Source organism: Dreissena polymorpha, chromosome 7 (assembly GCF_020536995.1).
Source record: "Dreissena polymorpha isolate Duluth1 chromosome 7, UMN_Dpol_1.0, whole genome shotgun sequence".
NCBI lineage: Eukaryota > Metazoa > Mollusca > Bivalvia > Myida > Dreissenidae > Dreissena > Dreissena polymorpha.
The window spans coordinates 34,344,102-34,370,480 of NC_068361.1; the positions used below are offsets into that span (position 1 = coordinate 34,344,102).

Here is a 26,379-nt window from a genome sequence, read left to right on the forward strand (position 1 = left end):
TACATTTTCCACCAGCGTAATAATCCGGTAATTAATTATGAATGAAAGTCGCAGATCTGATCGACAGAACAGCCAAAAGTTATTTTTATGGGCAAAACTTCACATAAAATAGTACACAAGAAAAATAATATACATTGAATAAATCTTTAGTAAAACCGTGTTAGAATCGAAATAATTCGTGTACTTTATATTTTGTTGTTGAATAACTCACGACCGGAAAATTAGATGCGTGGTTTCAAATGCTTCGCTCTCGTGATTAAATCCCTACGCATCTAAACTATCGGCCGTGGGTTTTTTGACAACATATTATTTCTTAATTATTTGGTTTGTTGTTGTCAGTAGCCAACCTACGCACAGACATTTGTTTGGTTCAGTGCATGTTTGTAAGCTATTATCGAGTCGACAACAATTTAAAACATCGGTATAGACTTACACAGATTAATAATATTGACAACGATGAAAAAAGACTGATAAAACAGCACACGAAACAACAATGAAATACCAAATGATAAAACCAGTTGAGAAAACTCGTTCCGTTTAAAAAAATACCTAAGTGAGTTTTACTTGTACATGTATTATACCACCTTCATGAATGGCAAAATCAATGGTATATATATTAACGTAATTTGTCATGATTTCGGAGATACTTTTCCCCATTTATATCCAGACCGATTGATGTTGCGGGAAAATATGATCCCTGTACTAAACCATTCACTAGTTGCAATATGAAATCATTGTTTTGGGCGGACATTAACACTGTTGACTTTCATTTGTCATGGCAAAAGGATGTCTATGTTAGCCCTAAACATGTGCACGATGCCATTTAAGGAAAATTAAAGCAGAAAAATAATAATAAGTTTTGATATTACAGCTTATATTCACGTTGCGTTGTTATTATAAAAGTTAAGTAGAAGTTTTAAGAAGAGATTTATTCTTTAAAATCCTTTGGATGGTGTTTGGTGTCCACTATTACGTCTTCTCTCTATTTTAAAGAAAGCTAAAATCACATAAACATGAAATTTGTTTTTAACGTTTTTTGGCATAATATCTTTACCAAGTAAAATGACCAGCCTAATAGCCTTAACAAATAAAGCCCTTGAACCAAATTGAACAAATTAAACTTGTCTGCCATTGCACTTATGATCAATGTACGCCAGTCTTTTAAATGTTTTTTGTTATTGGCAGTTGTGATCTTCATGTATACAGTGTACAAACAGTCTGAATATTAATGTTAATATTTGATTTCACAGGACAGCATGTCAATGAACATGGCGCCATTCCCCGAAAACCTCGCCGAGCTAATGAACAGTGCCACTGCACCAAACGTTACCCTTCAGAGAAACGGAATCCCGGGCCCAATGTCACCGCGGTACCAATCCGGGCTCCAGCAGCCGCCGCCCAGCCCCAGCCTTGTAAGCCCAGGAGGAGGAGTCATGATGCCCATGGGCTCTCAACTCTCCCCGGGCTTCTCTCAGCAGCAGTGGAACAACATGGCGTCGCAGGTTAGCGAGTTTTTCCTTCTTTATAAAGGCTATTTCCAAATTGAGGAACAATTAAAAAATCCCAAAGCTGTCCAAAAAGGAAGGAAAGATAAATAAATTTTGTTCCAAAAGCGCATTTCCTGCAATTGAACATATAAAATGACAACTTGAACTGAACATTTCATCAAAAAGTCTTGTAAAAGAATGTTAAGATGGGTTTGTGTAATTAATTAAGTACCTAGCCATCAAAAAGACCCATAATTTCCAATCTTAAGATGTCTCAATGCGAATTTGCCCAATTCAGGAAATGTTGGTGATAACTTTTCCCTTGTGGAATTGTACCTGTACTTTTCCCAATCTGGCAAAAACAAATCGCTGCAGATAAGCTATGGATTTATGTTTTTGGCTTGATATGGGGTCATAAACAATCACTTTGACCACAGATACCCATGTTTTTGGCTTGATATGGGGTCATAAACAATCACTTTTTGGCTTGATATGGGGTCATAAACAATCACTTTGACCACAGATGCCCATGTTTTTGGCTTGATATGGGGTCATAAACAATCACTTTGACCATAGATGCCCACTTATGTTTGTTCATTACTGTTTGTATAGAGGACATACAAGTTCCCTCAGAAAATTGAGAGGCCAGCATAAATGTTAGTTTTGGGGCCATACATGTTAGTTAATAAGGGCTCATCAATAAAAGTTGAGGGGTCATCAATATAAGTTTAGGGTCATCAATATAAGTTTAGAGGTCATCAGTAAAAGTTTAGGGGTCTAAAATGTAAGTTTAGGGGTCATCAATGTAAGTTTAGGGGTCTAAAATGTAAGTTTAGGGGTCAATGATATTAGTTTAGGGGTTATCAATATAAACTTAGGGATCATCAATATTAGTTTAGGGGCCATCAATAATAGTTTAGGGATCATCAATGTTAGTTTAGTACTATCAGGGGTGTTATTTTGCTTGTTGAAACACATAATATAAATATACGTTTTAAAATCAATGACAATAAGTTTTAAAAACCATTATTTTACCAAGCCATGAAGTCCATTAGTCATTTTAAGCGGAATTCAGTTGATATCTTCTCTCTATTTGCCTTTCTCAGCAGGGGACCTCCCAATACAACAACCGTCACCGATCATTGTCCGGTGGCACTCAGATTCAGACGTCGCCCAATCAGCGATTCTCGTTCAACGACCCACCGTATCCTAGCAACCAGGCCATGTTTGCACAGCAACAGCAGCAGCAGCAACAACAACAACAGTCGGGTCAGCAGTCTACAATGTTTGGACAACCTACCGGCAGGAGTTTATTGCAACGCCAGCTCAGTATGGAGAATTGCTATATTAGCCCTATGTTCTGGGAAAACAGGGCTTAATGCATGTATGTGAACTGTTCTTAGATTAGCCTGTGCAGTCTACACAGACTTAGCAGGAACGAGACTATCTGCTCGTATGAATTTTTATGCCCCCCTTCGAAGAAGAGGGGGTATATTGCTTTGCACATGTCGGTCGATCTGTCGGTCCGTTCACCAGGTGGTTTCCGAATGATAACTCAAGAACGATTGGGCCTAGGATCATGAAACTTCATAGGTACATTGATCATGACTCGCATATGACCCCTATTGATTTTCAGGTCACTAGGTCAAAGGTCAAGGTCACAGTGACCCGAAATAGTAAAATGGTTTCCCGATGATAACTCAATAAAGCTTATGGCGAGGATCATTAAACTTCATAGGTACATTGATCATGACTCGCAGATGACCGCTATTGATTTTCAGGTCACTAGGTCAAAGGTCAAGGTCACAGTGACAAAAAACATATTCACACAATGGCTGTCACTACAACTGAGAGCCTATAAGGGGGGCATGCATGTTTTACAAACAGCCCGTGTTTTGTTTTAAATGATGTTTTTTTCTAAACGACAAAAAAGAATTAAATTGTGGTCTCAGCTAAGACTATTCATACTGCTTTATGCACATGCATTAAGCCCAGTTATACCAGAACTTGGCTTATATTTTTAACCCAACTTTAGTTTTGCTGATGCATGGAAAGCCTCATGCTTATCAAGACACTCTGGTTCATTTTCTAGGAAGTGCTAGGAATGTTTGTTTTTTTATAGGAAATCCAGAGAGCGTTACCAGAGTGGGCTTTGAATCTGTGACCTCGTGATAACTGAGCAGACTTTGTATCCACTGTGTGTATGAGGTCTTTCTGTGCCTGAGGCTGCATCATCAGTGTTTTTATGCCCCTGGTAGGGTGGCATATAGCAGTTGAACTGTCCGTCAGTCAGTATGTCAGTGTGTATGTCAGTGTGTCCGTCCGTCCAGAAAAAAACTTTAACATTAGCCATAATTTTTGCATTATTGAAGATAAAAACTTGATATTTGGCATGCATGTGTATCTCATGAAGCTGCACATTTTGAGTGGTGGAAGTTCAAGGTCAAGGTCATTCTTCACGGTCAAAGGTCAACAAAAAAAATAATTCAAAGCAGCGTTCTCATGAAGCTGCACATTTTGAGTGGTGGAAGTTTAAGGTCAAGGTCATCCTTCAAGGCCAAAGGTCAAAAAAAATTTTTTATTTCAAAGCGGCGCAATAGGGGGCATTGTGCTTCTGACGAACACATCTCTTGTTTTGTTCAAATTTGGGTCTGCAAGGGGAAAAAAGTATATATTTTTCCCAAATGGGATCTAAAATTCACAATTGAAGGTTTCCATAAAATAATATTTCTTTTTATAAGTTTGAACATGTCGTTCATCTCCAAATCCAGCTTTATAAGTTGAATCTTAGAAAATATAATATTAAAATCGCTTTTATAATAAATTTTAATTTATTTGTAAGCATTAAATCAACAACGTTAATTTTCCAATTTTAGTAAAAAGGATGATATTGCCCAATCCAAAGTGACCCGGCCCGATTCTCAAAATGGTGAAGAAAAAAACACTTATTATGTGTCAACCTATAGCGTTTCCCAGCACTTCTACTTAAAGAACTAGTAGACATACAAACGAGGAGACAAATCTTGAGTTATAGCTGCATTTCAAGCGATTTTGTTGTTACTTGAAGATGTAAAATTTTAGTGTCGTTCAACTGAAATGCTTCCCGGAACAGGTATTAAACCTGGTCGCTCAGCAGGTGAGAAGTGGTTGTACCAACCACTGCACTAAACTGGGTACATATGTATTCACTCTGCCAACATGACGTTGTTTTTTTTACTTATTTGACCTCTTCTATTCTCTTACCAAGGTCGCGGGTCTCCTCGCGCCTCCCAGAGCCCTTTTGGTTCCCAAGGCGGTGCCTCCGACCCACTTCTTTCGCCGCACAACATCTCACCTGGTACCATGCGTCTCCCTGGTCAACAGGATGTCAGCCCGCCTTACAACACCGTATCCATGGCTACCAAACCCTCCGCCGCCTCCTTAACCTCGCCCCAGTACTCCCTTGGAGGTCAAGGTCAACTTGGGGGTCAAGGGCAGGGTCAGGTTCAAGGTCAAATGGGACTGGGAGGTCACAGTGATATGGGCATGTTTGACAGGTGAGGGTGGCGCTGTGTTGGTTTAAAAATTAATTGCACTAAGAAATCGTTAAATCTACAATTAAGCATGAATATTTCAGGATCGTTGCATTAAAATATCAAATTAAATTTTATTTAAATGATTGCAGTAAGAAATTGTTAGATCTAGAGTTAAGCCTGACGCATTAAAATATCAAATTAACGTTTGTTCAGATGATTGCAGTAAAGAATTGTTTTATCTACAGTTAAGCGTGAAGCAATAAGGTATCAAATAAACTTTTCTTTAAATAATTGCAGTAAGAAATTTGTTAGATCTACCGTTAAGCGTTAACTTTCCCTCTAATTAACTTTTCTGTAAATAATTGCTGTAAGAAATCGTAAGGTCTACTGTTGAGCGTAAGCACTCTATCTAATTAACATACCGTAAAACGCTGTGTATAACGCGCATTTATGTATAACGCGCATTTATGTTTAACGCGCATCTACTTTTTGAAGCAAAAAAATCAGGAAAAGTTTTTGAAGCAAAAAATCAGGGACAAAATTCTGTACCGTAGGAAAAATTCTCTTGTCATGGCTGTAGTGGTGTATAATGCGCATCAAGTTTTTAAAATTACATTTTGGGGTAAAAAAAGTGCGCGTTATACACAGCGTTTTACGGTATCTTCATGTGATTGCAGTAAGAAATCGTTAGATCTACCGTTGAGCGTGAACATTCCGGGAATGATGGTGACGGGTTCGTCCCAGTTTGTGAAACAGGAGCTACGTAACATCTGCAAGAACCGAGTCCAAGGGCAGACAAATCAAGTGGGAATGTTGGCTGCCCAGCATTCACCCCACTATCTGCAGCAGCAGGTACGTTGTTAGTTTAAACCAATTTAATTTAGCTTGGCTACATAGAAAGCTTAAGGCTTATTGAAACACTCTTTGAGTTGGTTTCTTGGGTTGAACCAGTACTTGGTGTCTTGTGGGGATATCTGAAGATTGTTCTCATTGTGGGGATCAAAGTCATGACCTTTGAACCTAATTATACCTCCATTACCATTGGTAATGGGTGCTATATAGGGGTCACTTTGTCAGTCTGTCAGTCTGTCCCGAAATTTCATCCGATCTTCACCAAACTTGGTCACAAGTTGTATCTTGATGATGTATAGGTCAAGTTTGAATATGGGTCATGCCGGGTCAAAAACTAGGTCACGGGGTCACTTAGTGTGTTTTAAACAGAAAGTTTGTCCTGACCTTAACTATGTCATTTATCGTTAGATTTTAAAATAACTTGGTACATTTGTTCACCATCATGGGACGGTGTGTCTCGTGAAAAAAGTATGTTGATATCTCCAAGGTCACACTTCGAGTTCAAGGGTCAAATGCTTGTCTGGGCCATAACTTTATCATTTATTGTGAGATTTTAAAATCATTTGGCAAATTTGTTCACCATCATGGGACAGTGTGTCATGTGAAAGAAATATGTCGATATCTTGAAGGTCAAGGTCACACTTTGAGTTCAAAGATTAAAAATGGCCATAAATGAGCTTGTCTGGGCAAGAACTATGTCGTTCATTGTGAGATTTTAAAATCATTTGGCACATTTGTTCACCATCATTGGACGGTGTGTCACGCGAAAGAATTACGTCGATATCTCCAAGGTCAAGGTCACACTTTGAGTTCAAAGGTAAAAAATGGCCATAAATGAGCTTGTCCGGGCCATAACTAGGTTGTTCATTGTGAGATTTTAAAATAATTTGGCATATTTGTTCACCATCATTGGACGGTGTGTCTCGCGAAAGAATTACGTTGATAACTATAAGGTCAAGGTCACACTTTGAGTTCAAAGGTCAAAATTGGCCATAAATGAGCTTGTCCGGGCCATGACTATGTTGTTCATTGTGAGATTTTAAAATCATTTGGCACATTTGTTCACCATTATTGGACGGTGTGTGGCACGAAAGAATTAGGACGATATCTGCAATGTCAAGGTGAGATTTTTAAAATACCTGGTACATTTGTTCACAATCATTGGACGATGTGTCATGCAAAAGAATTATGTCGATAACTCCAAGGTCTAGGTCACACTTGGAGTTCAAAAGTAAAAAAATGGCCATAAATTTGGACAGCATGTCATGCGAAAGAATTCAACAGTTCAAAGGTCGAAATGGCCATGTATGATAATGGCATTATAATTCTTAAAAATTGCCATAAATTTGATTCTCTTGTTTTGTGAAGACAGCATGCAAAATAGTCTGTGTCAATGCGGCATGTGGGGGTATACGTCACGTCTGTGACAAAGCTCTAGTTATTTTAGTTTGATTGCATCAGAAGTTACTGGTATCATTATGGACTTATGTCTGTCCGCCCACCTGTCCGTCAGTCTGTCTTGTCTGTCTGTCTGTCATTGTATGTGGGTGTCTGTCCCAAAACTTTAAACTTGCTATTAAAATGAAAACTCTTGGGTCTATGTTCTTTAAACTTCACATGTGCATACATCTCATTGAGATCTACTATCAAACATGGTTTGAGGTCACTAGTTCAAAGGTCAAGGTCACTGACATTAATTACATTCAAAATATAACCTTGTTTCTAAAATAGCTGCCATATGGCTTCAAAGCGCAGTAGGGGGCATTGTGTTTCACAAACACAGCTCTTGTTGAACATGCAACATTCAAACGTGCATGGGTTGTTCCTTAGAATATGAAGTTGTGCATTTGGGATTTGTATCATCATTTTGACTTATTGCATAAATTGTGTCCCTTTTTACACTTGAAACATTGTCACATACCTTTCACAGGTCATGTATCATGAATCTTTATTGCATGCTTGTAAAATTGTTGAAATGTGACCACAGCAGTTCAAGTGGCGGTTAAGAGATAAAGTAATGCATTTGTTTACTTTTCAATATTTAGATTGTTATTTTCAGCAACAGTCAACATTGCAGCAACAACAATCCAGATTACAGCAGCAGCAGCATGCACAACAACAACACCAGCAGCAACAACAACAGATGATGGCGCAGTCATTATTGGAAATGCAGCGACAGCATCATCAACAGCAGCAACAACAGCAGCAACAGCTTCATCATCAACAACAACAGCAGCAGCAACAAGACCTTCAACCTATGGACCATTTAGATGACACATCAGAAATTCCTTTGGATCTTCTTGAACAAAGTGTGTTGCTGTTGAGTTAATGTTTAACCCATTTATGCCTAGTGGACTCTCCCATCCTTCTTAATTGGATCAATTTATTTCCAAAATTAGGGATATCTAGTATGTTTATTTCTATGTTTAGAACATTTCTAACAGAAATCCCTACAAGCAAACAGCGCAGACCCTGATGAGACGCCGCATTTTGCAGCGTCTCATCTGGGTCTATGCTGTTTGCAAAGGCCATTTTTCTAGACGCTAGGCATAAAATTGGTTATACCTGTCCCTCTCAGAAGCAAAGTGAAATAGCCATGTGCAACCAGCATAAAACCAGAACAACCCGTGAGTAACTAGCAGTCTGTTCAGGTTTTATGCCGTTTGTTACTCATCAGTACTTAAGGGTTGAAAATGAAGCCTTTAAAACTTGAATCTAGAAGGAAAGGTCTTTAATTAAATATGACTAGAGGGTAACTAGCAGTCTGTTCAGGTTTAATGCCGTTTGCTGCTCATCAGTATCTTAAGGGTTGAAATTGAAGCCTTTAAAACTGGAATCCAGTAAGAAAGGTCTTTAGTAAATTTATTTCTTTTAGGGACTTCAAATGCATAAATATATACGCAACTAAGTGGTAAAGGGTTAAATGTTTTAATTTTTGCTTGATTAAATGGCAAGCCTCAAGTCTGTTTCCTGGGAAGAAACAGTACTTGAAGTTTTTTAAGATCAATGTAATGCTCATAGAATGGGGTTTGAACTACGGCCATGGAGGTGTAACAATGGGCTACCAGGGCTCCCTGTGCTTCAAAATTGTATGTAGCCAAAGTATGTCTGAATTCTTATAAATTGAATATGGTTGGACTGAAATGAAACTTTTAGCCATATTTCCTTCTTTGTAGCCATGTGCTTATATTACAAATGGCAGAGTAAGCCGTTACTGCTGTCTAATCTGCAGGGCCTTTATGAAACTTTTTATTATGTCCTCCACCACTAGAGTGGGGGACATATTGTTTTTGCCCTGTGTGTTGGTTGGTTGGTCTGTTGGTCTGTTGGTTGGTTTGCGACAACTTTAACATTTGCAATAACTTTTGCAATATTGAAGATAGCAACTTGATATTTGGCATGCATATGTATCTTATGGAGCTGCACATTTTGAGTGGTGAAAGGTCAAGGTCATCCTTCAAGGTCAAAGGTCAAATACATAGCTTTAAAGCAGCGCAAAAGGGGACATAGTGTTTCTGACAAACACATATCTTGTTTAAAGGAAGCTTCTAAATGAAAATCAAGTTTAGCATGAAAGTATAGGAATTGTCCCTGATATTCCTGTGTGGACTGCACAGACTAATCTGGGACGATACTTTATGCACATGCAAAGCTGTCTAAGAATAAGGCTCAAGTTACGTCTTATCCTTTGCAGTAAATGAAATGACAGCTGAACATGGCATCAATGATTTCAAAGAGGAGGTTATAGTGCCAAAGAAGCGAGAGGAGGCGAAGAAACGCTATGAAAACTTCCAGCAGCTTGCCCATTCTGGTACGTACCAGTATACAGAAAGGTCTGTTGTACTTCACCATGTATTTGGTTCAACCATGTTAAACGCACTTGTGATTTTTAAAGGCAAAACATGGCGTCTTTGATGAATAGTTAGGATTGCACTATGAATTGTTGCAAATTAGCACTCAGAATAGCGTTGTATTCATGTATAATGTACAGACTATTGAAATTTTTGGGGCTTTAGACTGCTCTTTATATGTGGTAACGTATGTTAGTGTCATAAAGGGTGCAGGAGGCTGCTTAACCCTTTCACCTATAAGAAGCAACCAGCATTACACCAGAAGAGCCTGTTAGTTTGCTGCTCATCAGTATGTAAGGGTTAGAAATGAAGCTTTAAAAACTTGAATCTAGTAAGAAAGGTCTTTAACTCATTTATGCCTAGCGTCCTGAAAAAAGGACATTGCAAACAGCGTAGACCCAGATGAGAGGCCGCATAATGCGGCGTCTCATCTGGGTTTGAGCTGTTTGCTTGAAGGAATTTCTGTAAGAAATATTCTAAATATAGAAATAAATATACTAGGCATTCCTAATTTTGAAAATAAATTGATCAAATTTAGAAGGATGGAAGAGTCCACTTGGCTTAAATGGGTTAATTAAATGTAAAACGCTGTGTATAACGCGCACTTTTTTACCCCAAAATGTAATTTTAAAAACTTGATGCGCATTATACACCACAACAGCCATGTCAAGAGATATTTTCCTACGATACAGAATTTTTTCCCCGATTTTTTGCTCCAAAAATTTTACTTCCCGATTTTTTTGCTTCAAAAAGTAGATGCGCGTTATACACAGCGTTTTACAGTAACTTTGTAAAGGACTACAAATGCGTCAAAAAAACGTTTCTTAGTGGTAAAGACTTAAAGATGTGAGTTCACCTCTAGCTTGATTTGAGATTGTTTGTAAGATGACTGATTTCCCAATACTCAGCAGAATGGAAACACAAATCTACTCGTATGAGTTAAGCTGAAAGTTATAGAATATAATACCGTATTTTATTTCCTTGTCCATAATATTGTGTTGCTTAATTTCTGAGAAAATTGTATGTTGACATTAAATTGGTCCATCACAACTTAAATGTTGTCAACAATTTAATTTTAGATTAAGAGTTTATGTCTGTTGAAATTTGTTTTGAAAAGGTACTTGAATTTTCTTTCAGATTATGTTGTGGTTGACACCTGATTGTTTACAGTTTCCATAATATGTAGAAACATTATTGAATTTTCATTGAAATCAGTCCTTTATGACTCATGAATGGTACAGGTTTTCTAGAAATCAGTCTAGAAACATAATTGAATTTGCATTGAAATGATCAGTCCAGGTTGACACATGATTGTAACAGGTTTTTACATAAAGCTGTGTAGAAACATTATTGAACGTTCATTGAAATTATCAATCCTTTTTGACTCATGAATGGTACGGGTTTTCCAGAAATCAGTGTAGAAACATAATTGAATTTGCATTAAAATGATCAGTCCAGGTTGACTCATGAGTTTTAACGGTTTTCCAGAAAACCCAGATAGTAAGGCGTCAAGCTTGTTCAGAAAACAGTTGCAGTCGCAGCACATGAACCAGCAGAGGTCGGCATCGCGGGATTCTGGTATCTCCATGGGGCAAGACAAACAATCTGTGAATATAGTCCAGAGTGAACCCAGGGTAAGGGTTAGGGTTAGATAAACAATCTGTGAATATAGTCCAGAGTGAAGCCAGGGTAAGGGTTAGGGTTAGATAAGCAATCTGTGAATAAAGTCCAGAGTGAACCCAGGGTAAGGGTTAGGGTTAGGGCAAGATAAACAATCTGTGAATATAGTCCAGAGTGAACCCAGGGTAAGGGTTAGGGTTAGATAAACATTCTGTGAATATAGTCCAGAGTGAAGCCAGGGTAAGGGTTAGGGTTAGATAAACAATCTGTGAATATAGTCCAGAGTGAAGCCAGGGTAAGGGTTAGGGTTAGATAAACAATCTGTGAATATAGTCCAGAGTGAACCCAGGGTAAGGGTTAGGGTTAGGGCAAGATAAACAATCTGTGAATATAGTCCAGAGTGAACCCAGGGTAAGGGTTAGGGTTAGGGCAAGATAAACAATCTGTGAATATAGTCCAGAGTGAACCCAGGGTAAGGGTTAGGGTTAGGGCTAGATAAACAATCTGTGAATATAGTCCAGAGTGAACCCAGGGTAAGGGTTAGGGCTAGAAAAACAATCTGTGAATATAGTCCAGAGTGAACCTAGGGTAAGGGTTAGGGCTAGAAAAACAATCTGTGAATATAGTCCAGAGTGAACCCAGGGTAAGGGTTAGGGCTAGATAAACAATCTGTGAATATAGTCCAGAGTGAACCCAGGGTAAGGGTTAGGGCTAGAAAAACAATCTGTGAATATAGTCCAGAGTGAACCCAGGGTAAGGGTTAGGGCTAGACAAACAATCTGTGAATATAGTCCAGAGTGAACCCAGGGTAAGGGTTAGGGCTAGACAAACAATCTGTGAATATAGTCCAGAGTGAACCCAGGGTAAGGGTTAGGGCAAGATAAACAATCTGTGAATATAGTCCAGAGTGAACCAAGGGTAAGGGTTAGGGCAAGATAAACAATCTGTGAATATAGTCCAGAGTGAACCCAGTGTAAGGGTTAGGGCAAGATAAACAATCTGTGAATATAGTCCAGAGTGAACCCAGGGTAAGGGTTAGGGTTAGATAAACAATCTGTGAATATAGTCCAGAGTGAACCAAGGGTAAGGGTTAGGGTTAGGGCAAGATAAACAATCTGTGAATATAGTCCAGAGTGAAGCCAGGGTAAGGGTTAGGGTTAGATAAGCAATCTGTGAATATAGTCCAGAGTGAAGCCAGGGTAAGGGTTAGGGTTAGGGCAAGATAAACAATCTGTGAATATAGTCCAGAGTGAACCAAGGGTAAGGGTTAGGGCAAGATAAACAATCTGTGAATATAGTCCAGAGTGAACCCAGGGTAAGGGTTAGGGTTAGATAAACAATCTGTGAATATAGTCCAGAGTGAACCCAGGGTAAGGGTTAGGGTTAGATAAACAATCTGTGAATATAGTCCAGAGTGAACCAAGGGTAAGGGTTAGGGCAAGATAAACAATCTGTGAATATAGTCCAGAGTGAACCCAGGGTAAGGGTTAGGGTTAGATAAACAATCTGTGAATATAGTCCAGAGTGAACCCAGGGTAAGATTTTGACCTTTGCTGCTCACACTTGATTTTTGCCATGTGTGCCCACTCTTTATTTCAGCCACAGTTGCCCACCCTTTTTTTGGCAGTGTTGTTTTGGATTTTTGCCATGATGGCCCACACTTTATTTTGGCCATGGTTTCCCACTCTTTATTTTTTGCCATGATTGCTCACTGCTGATTATGGCTTTGTTTGCCCACTTTTTATCATGCCCCTGTCTGTCCGTCTGTCTGTCCGTCAGTCAGTCCGTCCGAAAACTTTAACATTGGCCATAACTTTTGCAATATTGAAAATAGCAACTTGATATTTGGCATGCATGTGTATCTCATGGAGCTGCACATTTTGAGTGGTGGAATGTCAAGGTCATCCTTCAAGGTCAAAGGTCAAAAAATACAATCTAAGGGAAGAAATAAGCTTTAAAAGGGAGATATTTTCTAAACCTCTCAAATGATATATTGAAATTTTATTTCAAAGCGGCGCAACAGGGGGCATTGTGTTTCTGACAAACACATCTCTTGTCTTGTTTGTTTTGTATCCACCATTTATTTTTGCCATGGTTGCCCACACTATTTTGGCCATGGTTGCCCCTTTTGTAAGCTGTGGTTGCCCACTCTTGATTTTAGCTATGGTCGCTCAACCTTTTGTTTGCCATGGTTGCCCGCTCTTTTTTTGAGCCAATGTTGCTCAATCTTTTGTTTGCCGTGGTTGCGCCCTTGATTCTGAATTTATAAATGCATAAACATGTTTTTGTTTTGGTACATAAAACAAGAGTTTTCTCAGAATATCTGGATTTTGCAAGTGTAGACAAAAATGGTACAAAGATCAGTTAACTTAAATGTTAGCCTTAATTTAGAATACATCCTTTTTCTATCAATTCTTCCATCAAGCTAGTGGCATCATTTTATCAGTATTTAACTATTTTTCTCAGGCAAGCAGATAGAAACAGTAATCGATAACTCTTTCCCACTCAAAAATCAAAGTTGAAATAGCTTTATGCAACCAGGATTAATCCAGAACAGCCTGCAAGTAGCTCTGTTCAGGTTAGTTGCTGTAACATGTAGCTGCTTATCAACATCTTAGGGTTGGAAATGGAGCCTTAACTCTTTCTGTGCTGGAACCGAATTTTGTAGGCCTTTGCAAACAATTTTTATCCAGATAAGACGCCACAGAACGTGGCCTCTCATCAGGATCCAAACTGTTTGCTATTCTGATAGTATTCTTTGAAAAAAAAATATGTTAATTTTAGAAATTCAGCAGACGACATCTTAGCAGACGACAAATTACCCAGCATGCAAAGGGCTAACAACTTGAATCTTATAAGAAAGGTCTTAAATGCAATTTGGTTTTCTAAGGGACTTCAAGTCTTTATCTGGGTGGTGATGTGATACCTGACACTTACAAGTACTCACCTTGCTATCTTTCAGACACCCATCGATGAAATCAAACCGGCCAATCAGAAGGACAGCCTGTTACAACAGCTGTTATCCGATTGACGCCAGCCATACCTAGGAAGTTCAGTGATAAATACAATTAAATACACAAGCTAGTCTTATAAGTGCCTGCGTTGGCCTGATTATAGCCTCACTGCCCGTTGTGAACACTTATGATGTCCTGAGCTTGGAATTACTGCGAGGGGCGCAAAACGAGTTGCAGGACTCTGACAGGAATTGCAAATGCGATATTTTGTGACGAGCTGCAGAGTGTTGTGACCAGCCGCAATGTGTCATGTGACCAGCCATGATGTGTCATGTGACCAGCCATGATGTGTCATGTGACCAGCCATGATGTGTCATGTGACCAGCCATGATGTGTCATGTGACCAGCCACAATGTGTCACATGCCCAGCTGAGACTGATCATGTGACCAGCCAAGATATGTCATGTGACCAGCCATGTGTCATGTGACCAGCCATGTGTCATGTGGCCATCAGTGTCACACAATGTTCCTGAATGTGTCACGACGAATAAGACATGAAAGTCTTGACCTATGCCTCGGTCAAGACCCATCAAAAAATTATGTGCTCAAAAGAAACGTCTCGGGTATTTTCATATGTAACCTCTCGCCAATTTGTTAAAGAAAAAGGAACCTAGGTTCTTTCTCAGCATTAGACAGATGTTATACAGAATATGTTCCCATGGTAACATAGTTTCAAAGCATTTTAGTTGGTACGGAAACGTACCTTTGCCTAGCAAATATCTATTTGTGAATTGAACTGATTTTGTTATGCACAGTGGTGACAGAATATGTTCCCATGGTGACAGAATATGTTCCCATGGTGACAGAATATGTTCCCAGTGGTGACAGAATATGTTCCCATGGTGACAGAATATGTTCCCATGGTGACAGAATATGTTCCCATGGTGACAGAATATGTTCCCAGTGGGTTTGTTTCAAACTTAGCCGGACATTTTGGGAAAAACATTTGAGAATAGTTCTAAAACTGTCACATTGGAAAAAAGTGCTTAATCCATTGTCTGTGATATGCCATGAAGTGTAAAACTGACCACAGAATAATGAATTGCTGTTTTCTTACTGATATTTGAAGTATAGAAAGTGAATGTTTATGTACCCATTATAGTTGATTAGAATGGTTATTCAAGTTTTGACTTCGCGGGGAAAGCAGTGAAGTACTTTAAAACATTGGGTTTGTTTTGATCTCAGATAATGAATTTCAAAAGTCATTGATTTGCTCACAAGAGTTGTGATGGGTGATGCGGATTGAAACTGTGAACTGACGGAACATTTTGGGGTGCAACAGAACAAATGTTGACTCTGCATTTTTGATGAACTCATTAAAAACTGTTGTACTCTTCAGAGAACATTTATGCCTATGGGCAAACAGTATTTTAGCGGTGAAGTGTGTGACATTAATTATTATTGCCCGTTGTTGATTTTCTGACCCGCAAAACATTGACCTCAACTGCTTATTGCTGCCCCTTTGTTTTGCTTGTGAAATTGCTTTTGTGCATGCATTTAAAAAGATGCTTCGAGAACACACTATGAAACCATTGGGTTATGGTTAGGGTTAGAACACACTATGAAACCATTGGGTTATGGTTAGGGTTAGAACACACTATGAAACCATTGGGTTATGGTTAGGGTTAGAACACAATATGAAACCATTGGGTTATGGTTAGGGTTAGAACACACTATGAAACCATTGGGTTATGGTTAGGGTTAGAACACACTATGAAACCATTGGGTTATGGTTAGGGTTAGAACACACTATGAAACCATTGGGTTATGGTTAGGGTTAGAGCACACTATGAAACCATTGGGTTATGGTTAGGGTTAGAACACACTATGAAACCATTGGGTTATGGTTAGGGTTAGAACACACTATAAAACCATTGGGTTATGGTTAGGGTTGCTCACCCTTACCCTATTTTGTGTGTATGCGTTTAAAAAGATGCTTCGAGGGTTAGGGTTAGGGTTAGGGTTAGGGTTAGAGAACACACTATGGAATCATTAGATTGTTAGGAGATTTGTGTGGATCTGGTTTAATTTGAAAATTGGAAGTGGGATGATAAGGTTTTATGAATTACAAAAAATGATTTTTTTAGTAAATTTAATGGTGTGTGTTTAAAAAAATTCATCGCTTTATATATCCATCAAATTTATGGTTTTATTCTTTTATTTTAGTATTTATTTTTATACCGATATCTTAGGTGTAAAAATAAAATATTTACATCTTAAGATGCTTACATTGTTTAACTGTTTGTGTGTAACATCCTTTTTTTAGCACATCTATTTTTTGAAAAAAAATTATGAGCTATTGTCATCACCTTGGCGTCGGCGTCGGCGTTGGCGTCCGGTTAAGTTTTGCGTTTAGGTCCACTTTTCTCAGAAAGTTTCAATGCTATTGCATTCAAACTTGGTACACTTACTTACTATCATGAGAGGACTAGCCAGGCAAAGTTAGATAACTCTGGCGTACAATTTGACAGAATTATGTGCCCTTTTTATACTTAGAATATTGAAAATTTTGGTTAAGTTTTGCGTTTAGGTCCACTTTTCTCAGAAAGTATCAATGCTATTGCATTCAAACTTGATACACTTACTTACTATCATGAGGGGACTGGGCAGGCAAAGTTAGATAACTCTGGCGTGCATTTTTACAGAATTATGTGCCCTTTTTATACTTAGAAAATTGAAAATTTTTGTTAAGTTTTGTGTTTAGGTCCATTTTATTCCGTAAGTATCAAAGCTATTGCTTTCATACTTGCAACACTTACTAACTATCATAAGGGGACTGTGCAGGCAAAGTAATGTAACTCTGACTGGCATTTTGACAGAATTATGGGCCCTTTTTATACTTAGAAAATTGAAAATTTGGTTAAGTTTTGTGTTTAGGTCCACTTTATTCCTACAGTATCAAAGCTATTGCTTTCATACTTGCAACACTTATTAACTATCATAAGGGGACTGTGCAGGCAAAGTTATGTAACTCTGACTAGCATTTGGACGGAATTATGGGCCCTTTATACTTAGAAAATTGAAAATTTGGTTAAGTTTTGTGTTTTGGTCCACTTTACCCCTAAAGTATCATAGATATTGCTTTCATACTTGGAACACTCGCAAACTATCATAAGGGTACAGTAAAAGGACAAGTTGCATAACTCTGGTTGTCATTTTTATGGAATTATGGCCTTTTTTGACTTAGTAACTTTGAATATATGGTTAAATTTTGTGTTTCGATCCACTTTACTTCTTAACTATCAAGGCTATTGCTTTCAAACTTCAAATACTTTCATGCTATCATGAGGTTACTGTACCTGGCAATTTTAATTTTACCTTGACCTTTGAATGACCTTGACTCTCAAGGTCAAATTATAAAATTTTGCTAAAATTGCCATAACTTCTTTATTTATGATTAGATTTTATTAATACTTTGACAAAACTACTCTTACCTGACATACCACAATAGACTCCACCCAAACCATCCCCCATGCCCTCCTCCCCCCGAATCCCCCCCCCCCCTATTTTTTTTTTTTTTTTTTTTAAGATCATCTCACAAATGACCACCACACCCTCACACTAAACCCCCCCCCCCCACCCCACCCCCCCAATTTTTTTTTTTTTGAAACGGTTAAAAAACACAAATATTTATTTTTATTATTTTATGTTTGAAATATCGTCCAACCATCGCACCCAAGAATGCCACCCCCCCCCCCCCCCCCCTCTCCCCCCACCCGAATCCCCCATTTTTTTTTTTTTTTTAAGATCATCTCACAAATGACCACCACACCCTCAAACTATACCCCCCCCCCCCCCCAGCCCACCCCCCCACCCCCCAAATTTCTTTTTTTTTAAACGGTTAAAAATCACAAATATTTATTTTTATTATTTTATGTTTGAAATACCGTCCAACCATCGCACCCAAGAATCCCCCCCCCCCCCCCCCCCCCCGATTTTTTTTTCGCATTTTTTTTCGCATTTTTGCAAAATAATGTAATAAATGTCCACACCCCCACACTATACACCCCTCTTCACTCCACCCCTCCCTCCTTTGTGATTGAAAATGAGAGTCCCTTCACCTTTAAAAAGAACATAGATGAGCGGTCTGCACCCGCAAGGCAGTGCTCTTGTTAAACTTTATTGTTTACATTTGTATATCGTCCATTCGATACAGACATTTAATTGTAAATGTTTTAAAAATATTTTTTAATGAGATTTATTTGGTAATCTGTATTTTTACAATTCAATTTGTAAGATTTAGAAACAACATCACTTTGTTGCTTCAAGCAATTGTTTTTACAATAACTTGTTGATTACTCAACAGTGTTGTTTTTTCCATTCAAAATCGGGTCTGGTAATCGGTCCTATTCCCAATGGAAAAAAGAAAAATTCCCAATGGAAGATTTCCAAATTTTTTAAAAATTTTTTAGATCTAAATATTTTGTTCATCTCCCATCCATATTATAAGTTCAACCTTAGTAAATGTAATACTGAAAACACCAGTATTCCCAATTTTGAAGCATTTGTTAGCAAAACAACAACACTTATTTCCCAATTGTAGTCAAAACATGCTTTTATGCCACACAATGTAAGTATTATGTTGTATTGAAAACTGTTCTGTTTTTATCAAGTAATAGTATCAAAGGCCAGTAAAAGAACGAAATTCCTTTAAAACTTCCCCCTTAAAAAATGTTTGGCGTGTGTATGTGTGCGTGGGAGGATTTTAAATCATTTGCATCATTATAAATAAGTGCAATTGTTTTCAATGATTTCGGCAGGACTTGATATGTTTAATTATTTCATTTCACCCAAGATTTATTATCATTCCTGAAAGCTAGGAGGGTTCATCAGAAATCTATGAATGTTTGCCGATAGCCCAGTTTGGCTTTCATTGATGATAATAGTATGGGATGAAATATTGTGATAAGTGTATACCAGACTTTGTGTGGATCTACAATTCTGTGTTGTTTATATTATGTACATAATCTGACTACCATAGAAAGGAAAATAGTTCACAGCCTGTAATATTTGGCACCACATCTATTTGGTGATGAATGAATAACATTTCCAAACAGAGGAGTGGCCAGAGATTGCAGGCTGTGTCAATTTAAGGAAACTTACAGGCATGGTTTTGTGATAATTTGTGTTCCTCTCTTTACTTTTCTTTCTGTATAGCAAATAGAAGGACCACTGTATGTAAAAAGCTTTCTGATTGACATTCACATTTGACTGCGGTTTGCAATTTGCATTGTTAATTAGCTGATACGACATGTTTTACCATTCTTGTTATCAGAGTAAGCACAGTGGCTGATGCCCATGTTTTACTGTCCTTTTGATCGGAATAAAAACTAATTTGGAAGAAAACATTTTTTAGCAATTAGTAGTATGAGTTTAATAAGAGTTATCATTTTGTGAAGAAAATAAAATATTACATAATAATGCCCGCAGGTACTTGAAATTTTTCTTTGGTCCTTATATATATATAATATATATATATAATATATATATAATAAAAGAATGATATTCTTTTATTTTATATATATATAATGACCAAAAAAAAAATTAAGAACCTGTGATTATGCCTCACCAAATTTAATAGGATGCCTTTGTTGATATGTTTAAGTTTTTTTTGTAAATATAAATGTTAATGTAGTTAAGATTACTTGTTAAAGGCAGAGATGTTAAGTACTTGTTAAAGGCAGAGATGTTAAGTACTTGTTAAAGGCAGAGATGTTAAGTACTTGTTAAAGGCAGATATGTTAAGTACTTGTTAAAGGCAGAGATGTTAAGTACTTGTTAAAGGCAGAGATGTTAAGTACTTGTTAAATGCAGAGATGTTAAGTACTTGTTAAAGGCAGAGATGTTAAGTATTATTTTAAGTGCTAAGTCTTTGTATTGACTTTGGTGGTTATCTGAAATTTACTTTTTGTATGATTTTTTATAGATCCTTCTTTCGGTGAAAATACTGAAAATGAACTTTTTTAAAAGATGTTTCTTATATTCTTTTATGCAATAACATTTTAAAGGCAGAGATGTTAAGTATTATTTGAAGTGAAAAATAATGGAAAGAAGTCTTTGTATCTACTTTGTTGATTATCTAAAATTTACTTTTGTAAGATTTTATTTAAACTATTTTCGGCAAAAATACTGAAAATGAAATTTGAACAAATACGTTTTTTACGTTCTTTTAAGCTGCAGGTAAGCTGTTATAATATTAAGATTCACCTTAACATAATTGAAAACTATTATTGTCTTATGTTCATTAAATAAGACAAACTTGATTATTGTTTTTATCGGTTATATAGTTAGATGCGCAAGTTTAAAGGGACTGTCAACCACTAATGACCAAAAAAGAAAAGTTCTAAAATACTGTTATTTTTTTACAATGATTAGTTTATATTGATAAAAATATCACGACTGGTATATAACATTAGTTGAAAAAAATTGTTAAGTTTTCATATTTTCAGTATATTCGGTAATAAATTTTACTGGGTATGTCTACCAGGCAAACTTCCAGTTAACTATAAATAACGCAAGTAGATTGATCATCATTGTCACGTGGTAAACCCAGGAATGCAAATTGTGCATGAGTAGTAAAATGTATATTTTTTATATATAAAATGATCAATCTACTTGTGTTATTTATAGTGTGTATATCATAATGTCACTTATTTTCGCGATGTACTTTCGATTTCACATCGCGAAATTGTATTACTGAATATACTGAAAGTATGAACTTTTTTCAAGTAATGTTATATACTAGTCGTAATATTTTAATCAATATTAACTAATAATTGTAAAAAAATACGGTATTGTAAAACTTTTCTTTTTTGGTTATTCGTGGTTGACAGTCATTTTAAAGCATTGTTGTATTGAAATTCAGACATGACTGTTTTGATCTGTGTATTGTTGTATTGAAATTCAGACATGACTGTTTTGATCTGTGTATCATTTTGTCTGTGAACAATACTCATCTGTTTGCTCACAAGGGGAGGTATTTACCGTAAAAGGATGTGTATAACGCGCACTTTTTTACCCCAAAATGTAATTAAAAAAACTTGATGCGCATTATACACCACAACAGCCATGCCAAGAGATTTTTTCCTACGATACAGAATTTTTTCCCCGATTTTTTTTCCAAAAATTTTTCTTCCCGATTTTTTTGCTTCAAAAAGTAGATGCGCGTTATACATAAATGCGTGTTATACACAGCGTTTTACGGTATCAAGAATCTTAGTATCTTAAATGTTTTTTATTAAAAAGTCTTAATAATTGTAGTCAACATATTTAAATGAAATGTGAATTGTAAATTCTTTATTTACATTTTAAATGACTATTCTAAGTATTTTGGGTTACATTGAAATGACTATTTTACAATTTTACAAATTTGACAAAACTGACAAAAATTTGTGATGATTATATGGACTTGTAATTAATAAAAATAAAACTTAAAGGTTCTATAAATTATGTTAAATTATTTAAAAACAATTCATTTAATGACACTTCTGTATGGTATGATTTTTATAATGTGGATAGCGTTCAGGCGTAAAACGGACCCATTCCAGAAGTAAAATGAAAAAAAAATGCCAAGTTGGAAAAAAATCCAATAAGAACACATTTTTTTTTAAAGAAGTGTCTTTATGATTTTTAGCTCGCCTGTTTTCGGAGAAGACCTGAGCTATTGTCATAGCCAGCTCGTCGTCTAGCGTCTGCCGTCCACGTCGTGCTAAAACCTTAACATAGGCTCTAAAACCAAAGTGCTTCCACATACAACTTTGAAACTTCATATGTAGATGCACCTTGATGAGTTCCACACCCATTTTTGGGTCTGTAGGTCAAAGGTCACTTCTGACAAGCTTTCATTTATTCAAAACTGCACCCACCGCCGAGTGTTGACACCCGCTATGTGGTGATCTTGTTGTATCTTAATGTTATTTCAATTACATCATGTTTGTACAGTTTGAATTATTATGAAGAGTTAAACAAATAATTAGTTTTCCAAAATCAGTGGATTTTTTTCAAGCGAAAAATTCCCAATCCCAAAATTGCATTTTTTCAAAAATTTGAAAGAAAAAGGCCTGGTGTTTGAAACTTACCACAGACATCTTGTTTTAGCAAGCAATATTAAGACAAGATTCTTATTAAATAGAGGCCCTAGTTATGATTGTTTACTGTTGTTAGATGATTACAAACTTACATGCTTTGCTCATCATTTGTGTTGATGTTTGTATTCGGACATAATAACTCATGATGCTTTATATATTTGTACATAAATATGTAGAAGGCTAGAAATTTCTTTTCTTCAAATGAGTTAGTAACTCAACCAAGATTTCTTGTTCATCATATATACTTACATTTTTCCATTTGTACATAGAGCAACAATAAAACACAAGAATTTGCTGTGTAAATTATTCATAAAATGTAGATATTTTGAGTCAATGATTTCATTGTTTAAATTTGTACAAACCATTTATTATGATTTTCATCTCAACATGAATGGCAACAAATAGGACCTGGCTTTTGTTTTTGTTCACGTTTCACTTTATAAAAGTCAGATATTTACAAAAAAAAACATAATTTGGGATGAAAAGATAAGCCAATGGGATAAGCTTAATATTATTAAAAAGCACAGTTGTGTCCCTTGTTAGAGTACCGTAATATTAGGGTAACTCTCAACTTAACAAGTGAATTATTTAAGCAGTTAAATGTTTTTTCCACATTATAAACTCAACCTTGAGACCCCATGAGGAATGACTGAACAAGCAGAAGTATATTTTTATATAATGCACAGGCAGTTGCTGTTAATGTACAGATATTTCTCATTTCAATAATGTTACCCAATTGATGTGTCACTACATAAATTAAAATCATTAAGTAAGTTTTGAAATCATAGTGTTTGCAGTTGTGTACCGTAACTCTGATTATTATAACATAAAGTACTTGTTTTCACTTGAATCAATTTTGTAAACTTCCCAAGTTGAAATTTCAGCATATCTTTATACCCCCACAAAGAAGAAGGAAGCATTGCACTTCTGTGTTCCTCGGTCAGTGTTTGTGTCTTGAAGCTAGTGGCTTGAACTCCTCTTCAACGCCTGTGTTGATCTGAATAAATCTTTCACAGTTGAATGACCGTAATGTGTAGATGAATGTTAAGAAAGGAATTTGGGCTGCAACTTATTGTCTGATTTTTCACTATAAAATATTTAATGAATTTGTAAAATCTATGTCCTAACATGTGATGTGGGGTTCAGTTTCTGTAACACATTTTTAGTAAACAATCTTTATTTTGTTCAAATATTGCATGAACAAGGTTTGTTTTCTGTTGAACAATTAAGTCCTATTTCAATGAAATCGTATTGATTTTACATAATAAAAAAGTGAAACCGCTGCTGTATGTATGTATGCATAGCTAAATTTAAATGCTAGGCAAATGTGTAGAATAACTACTAGTACTTACTTCACTATGGTAGATACTATTATCCAAATAATGAGACTTCATGTGTTTGTTGTACCCAAAGTCAATTGTTGAAAATTGAAAAATATTTAGTGTACAAAGTGAAATTTTTCTAATGCTTGTGCATATTGATCAGGGATTTCTTAATTTATAGAGTATTTCATTTTTGCCTCACTTTGATTTTTGTAAATATTTAAAGTCGTGAGATTACTGTTAAGAATATTTTGTAAGTAAATGTTAAACTATTTCTCTCAAATGTAACCGGGTATATGTTAAAATTATTTTAAACATTTATACTGTCTGGATAATTGAATATTTTCTGTAGTCTTACGTACTTGTATAGTTGTTGTTTTGTTATGACAAAGCAGAATATACTTATCATGTTGTTTTTGTCAACCATTACAATATAAACCAGTGTTTTGTTTATAGAGAAGTATAATCGCTTTTATGTTGGTGATGTATATTTGTTGATCCAAGTTTGTTGTTTCACTCTGGTTAATGTACATAGCTATTCATGGAGTGGAAGTATTGTTGTACGGTGACAATTTGTTGCTATGGCAAATAAAAAGAACTATATGATTTTGTTTCATTCTTTTATTTAAGTTCCGGAATTAAGCTTGACTTTATTGCAACATTAGTAAGCTTACCTAAGCACACAGTGCTCATGGTGATCTTCTGTGATCGCAATATCATTTAATCTTCTTCAACAGTCCAATCTTCATGAAGTCTGGTCAGAACATTGGTACACATGGTATAGACGTCAAAACTGGGTCATGTCAGCTAAAAGCCTAAAATTATGTAAGTAGGTCAAATTAAATACAAATTAAATACAAAGGTTATGATCACTACAGGAGTCATTGATTACCAGAGTAATGAAACTTGGTGGTCATATATTTGGTTTTCCCCCATTATATCTCACCAAGTTTAAAACCTGGTCGTGTGGGGTTCAAAAATAGTTGTCTTTAAGTGACTTTAGTATAAGAAAGTTCAGAGGTGCATTCTGGAATCACCACGGGTGTCTGTCCATCCGTCTGTCTGTAGACAAACTTGCTTGAAAGCGTTCTTTATCACTTTTAATCATACAACATTAAAACTTGCAAGCAGTATTCCTTTTGATATAAAGAAGTGCATGTACTAACACATTCTACATATGCTAGATTATTACGACACACAGTCTCGAGGAGTATCCTTCTACACTTAATATGACAACTGTAAGAGACATTCTTTTGATAGGTTGATATAACTCAAGAAGGGGAAGTAAATTCCACAATCCTAGCTTTGCACAGCTATTGCGACAAATTACAATGCCAAATATTTTTTGTGTGACTTGGCTTCTCTAAAAAATACAAAACATATTGAAGTTAAACTTCATAAGGAGGAAGCTCTCATTTAAGGCAGCACTGTTTATCTTGCTTCCATATTGTCAGAGTTATTGCCCTTTGCTTTAAAACGCAACTACCAATGCTCTCTGATAAACATAGGAGGTGTTTTAAGCACAAAAGAGGCATTTCTTGTTTTTAGCAGAAGCAGGAAGGTGTACATTTACAGTAGGTGAGATAGTGGAACATTAAGGATCATGTAAGAAATTATTTTTGATTAAGCATTGTTAATTGTTCAATCACAGATGGAGTTCTGACGCATACGAATTCAGCGGTAATGGCGTAATCCTGAATATTTTAACAGAAACGCAACCTGAAACTTCGGTATTCTACCCAAGTCTAAAAATCACTCAATTTGCACAGATATGAAATGTAGGTATAATCATACTGCCACAAATGACTCATAATGAGTGTCAGCTTACATCCCGAGTCAAGTGAAATGTGTACACGCAAAACATAGCACAACCCATCAAATGATGAATAAATACCATGAAAACTAGTGTTTTTTCGCGCAATAATTCACAGCGTGACCCTACTAGCGATTCAAGCATTAAAGTATCCCAAAATACAACATGCCTACCGCACTTGTCCTTCATGAGTAACAAAGAACAAAAGTATGGGAAGAGGTCATGACCCCACAGTTTCGCATTTGAAAATGGTCATATTCTTAGGATTTAATGCAATTTGGGGGTACAATAAGACAAATTACCCGAGCTTCAGATAAGGATTGAGTGTAAAGGGTATCTTACCCCCTGATATTATTGTTAAAGGGTATTTTACTCCTGTGTTTCAGCCATAAAGGGTACTAAAGAATTTTGAGGGGTATTTGCCATTTCCATAGAAAACTGACATAGTACAATGACATGTAAATTAAATAATCTAGAAATATAATTATTTTTTGTTAATTAATGCAAACCGAATAAATTGTAAACGATGATATTAACAGACTTTCTTTAAAATATTCAACTAACAACTGTGTTGTCTTTCTTGCATATAGTATTCACGTAGTAAATGAACGTCATTTCACAATTAAACTAAGTCATGGCACTACTTGTGCAATTGAAAATAAAGTCAAACTGCCTTTGGTCTATGTAAGTTACCTATAAACTGCCTTTGGTCTATGTAAGTTACCTATAAACTGCCTTTGGTCTATGTAAGTTACCTATAAACTGCCTTTGGTCTATGTAAGTTACCTATAAACTGCCTTTGGTCTATGTAAGTTACC

The 26,379-nt window shown here is 36.3% G+C and overlaps 1 protein-coding gene across 1 annotated transcript in view; it reads left to right on the plus strand.

The window, feature by feature from the left end:
- Window positions 1-16,301, plus strand: part of LOC127839621 (nuclear receptor coactivator 2-like) — a 128,472-nt gene extending 112,171 nt beyond the window's left edge. Inside the window, exons 23-30 of the mRNA XM_052368008.1 lie at window positions 1,251-1,502; window positions 2,594-2,816; window positions 4,735-5,023; window positions 5,680-5,854; window positions 7,914-8,163; window positions 9,549-9,665; window positions 11,194-11,339; window positions 14,288-16,301. Of these exons, the coding sequence (XP_052223968.1) occupies window positions 1,251-1,502; window positions 2,594-2,816; window positions 4,735-5,023; window positions 5,680-5,854; window positions 7,914-8,163; window positions 9,549-9,665; window positions 11,194-11,339; window positions 14,288-14,356 (1,521 nt within the window). The 3' untranslated portion in view covers window positions 14,357-16,301. The remainder of the gene's footprint in view (window positions 1-1,250; window positions 1,503-2,593; window positions 2,817-4,734; window positions 5,024-5,679; window positions 5,855-7,913; window positions 8,164-9,548; window positions 9,666-11,193; window positions 11,340-14,287) is intronic.
- The last annotated feature ends 10,078 nt before the right edge of the window (window positions 16,302-26,379 follow it).